Raw genomic sequence first — 8,222 nt, 5'->3', positions numbered from 1 at the left:
GCGGGTAGTCGCGGGGGCCCCCCCACCCACTGGCAGCACAGCCGTTCAGCTGGCTGCAGGGAGGGCTGCTGGCTGCCTCCCTTACAGCCACGCGAGCTCCAGGCACCTGGAATTCCTGGTTCTCATTTCAAGCTACGCATACGGCCTGACTCCAGCCACATAACAGCACATGGCGACTTCTGCTTGGAAGACAAGCGGCTTGAGACTACGTGAGCAGCGCAGGAAGGCTCAGTGTCACAATTCCCACAGGTCTAGTGGCACATATTACTTGGAGACCACCCTCCCCATTTAACACCATCTACATGCTTTTGTGAATGGTAGATTTTCTTTTGATTGCCAGGAACTGTTGCATCAAATGAGATGTGTGGAAAAAAGGGAGTTATTCAAATACTCAGCGTAATAAGCAAGTTCTTGTTAACATAAGATTCTGAAGAAAATATCTGCAAACCATGTTAAACATTAAAAGGCGAATGCAAAAGCAAAAAGATACCATACAGACCATAGCTGCAAGGTGGAGATAACCCGCTCTGGAAACATCAGGAGGGACTGCAGGAGAATGACCAAAGACCTTATCAGAAAAGGTTACATTTACCTAATGAAGGCATAATGACCAAAGGAAAGCTGCTGGCCCAAAAACTTCTTTTTTGGTTTGTTTTTAATTACTTCTAAAACAGGCTTGCGTCTACATTTAGCCTGTACTGGGGCTAAGCTACAGCAGTTGCTCTGTCACCAGATGACCGCTCCCCAGCCAAGAAGGGGGATCAGAAAAAGGAGAGGAGATCCATGAGTTGAACTGAAAACAGATCTAACGAAACAGCCAGACTAATTGCAAACCCCACCATACAGCACAGAAAGTCACACTCACCCCAGCAACTGCAGAGTGCTCCCGACAAACAGGAGAGCTGTCCTCAGGAGCAGGGTCCGGAGAAGCCTCAGAAGAGCCCAAGCAGGAAACAGCCCTCTCCTCAGCAGAGCTCCCCCTTTACAGCGGGTGTGCCGCTGATGGGATGGATGGGATCCACCTGTACCTGTACCAGTACCAGCTCGGGGCAGCGGCCCTGGCTGACCCCACACTGCTAATGGCCCGCAGAGCATGGCAGGCCTGGGAGTCCCAGCAACACCAGGACAGCTGGTTCATATCTCATCAAGCAGCAAGGAGCAAACGGCCCTTCAAGCTGCTTTCCAGTGACGAGGATGAGAAGTTTGTGCTGTGCTTAGGCAGAAGAAAAGCAATGCTCCCAAAAGAAGTATCACTAATGAGGACGCAAGAAGAAAATGGAGGATGCTCTTATCCTTGCAGGTTTCCCTGTGAGTCACTAGTGCTAGTGACTTTTTTTCACATGAGAAATAGGGCACCATACCAGACTCCACCAGAAGGACATTTCTGCAAGATGCCCCACAGTATTTAATACCTCATTTGTTATTTGTTAATAATTTCAGCTTTCTGGAACATTGAAAAGTGCTCCTCTTCCACTGCAGAAATCAGTTGCTAGTGTGAACACTTCTCAGGAGGTGGTAAAATTGTGAAACAACAAAACAGAAAGAGGGGAAAATTGGAGAACTGGTAAATAAAAGAGTGTGAAAACAATTAGAGAATTGTCCTCTACAGAAAAACGTTTTTATAAACGAGCCTCACAAAATAGCTATGCAGTAGCACCATGTCCCCTTCCCAAAGGAGTTTGCAAGCTTGGCAGGAAAGCGATCAGAGGAAGCAAAGGCGACATTCACCTTTTAAAAATTCTGATAGGTATCCTAAAAATAATTATTAAAACCAACTCTCAAGATTTTTAGTTTTTTAATACGATTTGCTACAAAGTGAATAAAGCTAAAAAAACACCGTGTTTTTGGCACAGTCATTTCAACATACAACCTGGTTTTATTTCTCCTCATGGGAAGAAAAAAAAAATGAACCTCATTACAGAACTTGTGCTACTTTTTCTGGAACTAAATGCTTTTTAAAGACACGGCTCAGCAACCCTTTTTGTTGAAATACATCTTTTAAGATGGTCATATATTAATAAAACACCTTTTTCTTTAAAATTCTGAATAGCTATTTTAAATGTCATATTGTCTCAATTAAAAAGCCCCCGTACATTTATGGATTCAACCTGAAATGCCATTAGAAGACAAAGTGTTTATACTCATACAACTGGGAGATAAAAGGGTTTTCTCCTTGTTCTGCATTGTTAGCAAAATCCCACTGCCAAAGCTATTCTAAAAAAGCCAAGTCTCTTCGCAGGGTATAAGGTTCTCAAACAGTGAAGTACTTACATGCAAGGCAGAAGGATCTGGCAAAAATTCAGCATCCTCTCCAAAGATAAAATCTGGTGGCAGGTCAGGATAATGAGCATTGAAAATAATATCCCCTGAAAATTAATAAGCAGAAACACTGTTTGCACTTTTAATGTAAGTGCTTATAAATAAATACATTAAAATCTGTACACATTATACACATTTCTAACATAAAATTTGATAGCTACATTAATTATATTTCCTGTACATAGCTGTAAGTTTTTTAAAAAAATTCACATGCAACATAAGCATCAGATGTTCTGGGCAATGAAGTCAAATTCCTGAGGCAGAAGTTCTTCCTCCTCTGCAAGTAACGAAACATGAAATACGTTACTGCTTCATATTGCAAATGGCAATTCAAATGCGGTTGAGGGTTGCCTCCAAACAGCAAGTTTGAAAACTGATCCTGTTTTTAAGAAGTACCACATTTAGACTGCTGTGTCTTGCATCTTACGTCAAAGCCAAATGCAAACTGCCAACATCAGAATTTTCAAAATATTGGAGCTTTTAAACTTAGTAGCACTTACCCGCTCCTCTCCTCCTCACCACCTGCAACCTCCCTTCTTCAAGAAGGGAGAATATGCAGTTCAATAGGAACCATTCCAATTATCCAAATTCTGGCCCAGAGAGGTTGTGGACTCCTCCTCATGAGAGATTCCAAACCTGCCTGGGTGCCATCCTAGGCACCCTGCCCTGGGGGCCCTGCTCCAGCAGGGGGGTTGGACTGGATGAGCCCCAGAGGTCCCTTCCAAACTCATCACTCTGGGATGCTGTTGCAAATATGTTCAAACAAATAGACTTAAACCATCATCAGTAACTGCAGCACAAACAGGAGAAGAACGAAGGAAAGACACCGGAGGCAATGATATCACCTTAGTATAACCTGAATTACAGCAGCCAAAAATCCTTCCCGTAAGAGCCTGAACTAAACCACAACCTGTGCAAGATACCCCAGTGGTGCCCAGGAGACTGACACGTGCATTGCAGCAACCTATTGATGAGGAGCTCAAACCTTAATCAGAACTGCTAAAAGTGTTTTTACAAGTGTTTAGCAAACAAGTTTGCAAAGCAGCTTTTCAAAGGGCAACAAGGAGGTCAGCCTTCCCTCCATATTTCTAATGCTGTTTCTTTCTATCCACTTCCTTACACTAGAAAGCCCCAGGAAGACTAGCTGAACTTACTGAAAGAGTCCCACCTCATGAACAAAAGCAGATTAAATTCTGCAGTGTATATTATGGGCAATGTTATTAAGACTAGTTAGGCAGCAAAACTGTGATTTCTCCATCTAAGGCATGTAACGAAAACAAGAAGCTAAGAAACAGAAATCAGAAGCAAAAAAAGAAAACCCAAGTTTCAAACAAGACAAAAGAAATGTTCTCTGGGATCAAGGAAACTGAAGTGGTGGCAATAAAACCCAGAGCTGTAATCCACTCACATAAAAACAGTGAAAATCAGATGGAAGATGAAAATACTAGAGTTCAAGAGGCCACAGAGAACAGTAGCATCGCAAGGGCAACTCATTGTTTAATCACCGTGAAATTCCAGATGACAGCACTCAAGGACAGAGAGGAGGGAGGCATCAGTGCCTGGGAAAGAAAATTTCAAGAGCACAGGCAACAAAAATAAAAATAAGAGTCAGGCTCTCTTAGTAGCAAGAAGCAGTGAAAACCTGTATGAAAATGGAAAACCAAAACCAAGAGATGCCAGGGTCTGTTGAAACAAAACTGCAATGACCAAGGAACTCATTCTTAATAATGTGTTTTAATTACTACTGTTATTCAAGACAGGCTACTACAGCTGCTTATCCTGGCAATTTCTGCCATGACATCTGCCTTGATGTCTAGCACAGAAGACCAAGGTTTGCAAGAGTTACAGAACACTTCATCTCAAAATACCCAAACGGCTCTCCCAGAAAGGACCACGAACATCCCCCAGCAGATACCGCTGTCTGCCCAGTTAGCAACAAAGGACAGCTCTGCGCATCACTTGGAGTGAGTTTTGCCCTTGGAACAGAGATTCAACCTCTTTCGGGACACTGCAGACAGTCTTCCTGGAGGTAAAACTCCTACAAAGAGCTTTGAAAAATTCAAATACAAGGAAAAGCACTGAGTTTAACTTAGCAGCACTGGGCGCTGGATGAACCAATAAAAACCATACAATCTCAGATTTTAATTGACGAACTAGCAACACCAGGCTAAGGTCTTCTGGCCATGAAAACACAACGTTTATGGTTTCCCTTACAAAAGAAAATAAAGTAAAATTGTCTCTCAGAAAGCAGCGTTTAAAAATTTCTGAAGTGTGAAGGAAGACAGTTAGTATGACAAATTAATTCATCTCCAACACTAACATAATATTTTATCTAGTGTGAAACAGGGGGTATCTCCAAGGTCTCCAGCGTTCCTGGCTGCAGCTGAGTAAGATATTCAGACATCCTAGCAGCTCAGAGCACATGCAAGAGTAAGGTGAATGTGACATCTGGGAAAAAAAAACCAAACAAATGCCAAACCATTAAACAGCTAACCTGGTCTCAGGAAAATGTGCTAAAATTACTAGCAAGCCATTCCTAACTCACAGGATGTTTGACGTCACTAGGCTAACAGAACGGTGACTTTACACTTCAGGTAGCCAGCTGCTACCCCGCCTGCCAGCACGCCGTCCGCGCCTCCCCGGCCCTTCGGCACACAGGGCTGTGACTCGGCACTTGCACTTCTCTAAAGCAGCACCCAGCAGGATTCCTACCAGAGTCCTTGTGCAGTGGCAGCGGTTATGATTGATGAGATGCAGAGATCTGATCTGTTGCAAAGAGGATGTAACACAAACCACAGAGGAACTACAGCCCGTATTGGGCACCCTGTAATGAAGACCGTCCGCTGGAGACCCCGACCATTTTCAGCCAATCCTTTTATTCTGGCGGATTTCGCAACTTTCCTTTGCAGAAATATTCTGCCCTTGAAAGATAACATATCTAGCAACAGCCTACAAGAAAGTATCTACAAATCTCTGGTTGCACACCATGGCTGCCTTCCCCTGCCATCATTACAGAGCTAAACACAAAATTGTTAAAGCTTTCTTGAACCCACTGGCATCACGGTTTGTTCCACAGGCTGTGAGACCTTGCAAAAAAGGGGTTTCATCACATTTAAATGGGATTTTATGTATTTTGGTTTGTGACCATTTCCCTTCAGTGGCCACCCCTGAGAAAAGCCTGGCTCCACCTTCTTCATTCCACCCCCCTCAGGTATTTACGCACCACGGTAAGACCTGCCCTGAGCCTGCTCTTCTCAAGAAGCCCCAGCTCTGTTGGCCTCTCCTGGTACGACAGGCACTCCAGTCCCTCGGTCACCTTCGTAGTCTTTCGCTGGACTCAATCCAGTATGACCATGCTTTTTTGGTTCTAGGTGGACCAGAACTGGACACAGAACTCCACATGTGGTTTCACCAGTGCTGCCCTAAATCTCAAATTACCAACTTTAAATTTTACTTTATCTGAAATTCTTTCATCCTCTCTCATGTCAGTCATTAGAGATAAAAAACCAACACAAGCCAAGTGTTTAGAAAACTGTTTTTTACCTTCTGAAAACATATGAAAGCAAATTTTCTTCTAATCCTTTGAAACAAAACACAGACTAATGGAAGGGTGAGCAACAGAGCCCACTACCCACAGATCCTCCATGGGTAAGGAGGGTTTAACGGCACCGCTGCATCAGAAAAGCCAAAGTCGCATTTCTCTAATCTGGTCAATTATCCCGGTCACTGTTTAGAGGTTCCTAATCAAATAACAGACTGACTTCTTTCACTGGAGCCTAATAAAGAATTCTTCCCAAAAGAGAAAGAAAAAAACAACACAAAGTATATACAAATCGTGAGTATCAAAATAGTCATGAGACTTAGTCATCACATATTATTAAAAATCCTGGGGGGCAGAGTATATGACTTTGGGCTTTTAAGAGCCAAGTTTTTGAATCTGTAATTTCAAGGAAGGCTGTGAACTTGTCTTACAAATTAGATATTCTTACAGTTGTGTGGTTTTAGAGCTGAAGCTTTAAGAAAAAACAACAAACACAGGTATCTCAAAACTCATAAAACTTGTTAGACACACTGGAAAACCTCAGGTGAACCACAACAGAGAAAGAAACTCCAAGACGCAACAGCAATAGTTTTCAACTTACACTTGAGTGTTTCTCCAGCGTAAGGGATATGTAGCTTAAACCGGTCACAGCTGGGTCCAGGTGTCAGGGATGTACAGCTGAAAAAAAAAAATGTAAGAGAAGTGAAGGAGATAAAATAACTGGCCTAAGCTGGTGCATGAGATCACAGCTAGAGCTGTAGTACAAACCACTGACAACGTAATGAAACAAAAGACACGTTGACTGGGCCATACAAACGGATGGAAGGAACAGACGGGCAGGCCAGAATGCATGACGATTCTGATCCTAGCTCACCAGAGGTACACAACAGGAACACTGCAGCTCTGCCTGTCCTGCCGCAAAAGAGGTGTCAGGGCAGACAGGATGATGTTACTCCTGACAAACACACTCAAAACGCTCCAGAGAGCCACTTCTCTCAGACGCCAGCTCTATGCCCCTGCTCTTTACATGTGAAAGGTAAGGAAATCCCGTTCAACAATCTCAGATTGTTGTTATTCCATTAGCTACATTTACTATTTAATCACATTTGTGCCTACACATAGCTTCATCAAAAAGAACCAGCCACAGAACTACAGCTCAATTGACTTAAATGACATTTCCACAAAAATACCAGAAAACATAAGCAAAGCACTTGTATGCACAGAGATTCTGACACGGACACAACAAACTGCCCCCTCCAATGCAACAAGAACACATTGCATTTTCCAGCATCGTTACAGAACAGAGGTAACTGTCCTCGCAAATAACAGGGAAGCAACACACATCCTTCACTGTCAAAAGGCCATTGCAATGTCTTCTGAAAGGACCACACCACGCGATCCGCAGAAACCTAATTCAGATACAGCTACTATCAGCTGCACGCAGAGCGGGCTGGAAAGTGAGCTTCAGAAGAGATTAGGTCACATCTCACTTCCTCCAGAAAGAATGCCCCAACGGGGCTGTCCGCTGGTAGAACACCGCTTCACGTTTCGTTGGGAGACTGCCGGCAGAAATGGAGCAACGTTCGTTACACCCGCCCATGAGGCTGACATGAAAGGGAGCGCCGCATGCTGGGCGCCAGGGCCAGGGCAAAGCTGGTTTGATTTCATGGGCTGTGTTACTTCTGAATAACAGCTTAGCAAGGCTCAGCACCAACAGTCAGCATCACCACCACCACCGCCGGCAGTAAAGCCGGGTTCTCTTTGAGAACGTGCAAGATCGGAGTTCTGGCACCTCAGAAACAAGAGACTATCATTTCTTCACAGATGCAGGTTATCTTGGTAGGTGAGAACAAACAGAAGAGCCCTTTGTGAGGGTGTTATAGGCATGAGGGTATCATTATCTACTTTCAAGACATTTCTAAGGCTTACATCACGTTAGGCCAGTTCTAGGAAGCATACAAAAAATGCTCCGCAAGTTCCAAAATCTCTCTGCAACATCAGTTAATATTTAATGGAAGATTCCTTCTAAGTATCGCAGGTCACAGTCCGAAGCACATTTCTCAAATACCATCAAAATCACACAGCTTTTGAGCAGAGACGAAAATTTCTGATCCTGCAAACATCCTACAGTCTTTTGTTTGTGCACAATGGGCCATTTGGAAATACTTTGGGAAAGTATAATATTCCTTATCAGTAAAATAAAAGCCTGATTTAATGGTAAACTTCCCTAAAAGCGATACTAAGTATTTTTCCTAGATTATTATATTCCACTGGAAAAGTTTTTAATTTTACTGGCCTAGAAATGATGGAAGGGGACAGTATTCACAGCCTTTCCCGCCCCCCCCCCCCCCCCAACACCCCA

The 8,222-nt window shown here is 43.5% G+C and overlaps 1 protein-coding gene across 1 annotated transcript in view; it reads right to left on the bottom strand.

Annotated features, from left to right (window-relative positions):
• The window catches only part of BRE (brain and reproductive organ-expressed (TNFRSF1A modulator)), a 129,267-nt gene that overhangs the window by 107,999 nt on the left and 13,046 nt on the right, over positions 1–8,222 (bottom strand). The window contains exons 2-3 of the mRNA XM_010144030.1: positions 6,462–6,538; positions 2,272–2,366 (exon numbers count right to left, since the gene is read on the bottom strand). Coding sequence (XP_010142332.1) covers positions 2,272–2,366; positions 6,462–6,538 — 172 coding nt within the window. The remainder of the gene's footprint in view (positions 1–2,271; positions 2,367–6,461; positions 6,539–8,222) is intronic.

This window comes from Buceros rhinoceros, unplaced genomic scaffold (assembly GCF_000710305.1).
Source record: "Buceros rhinoceros silvestris isolate BGI_N320 unplaced genomic scaffold, ASM71030v1 scaffold7569, whole genome shotgun sequence".
NCBI classification, from domain to species: domain Eukaryota; kingdom Metazoa; phylum Chordata; class Aves; order Bucerotiformes; family Bucerotidae; genus Buceros; species Buceros rhinoceros.
Note: the sequence above shows the minus strand (reverse complement) of the source record. Positions and strands in the feature narration are given on the sequence as shown.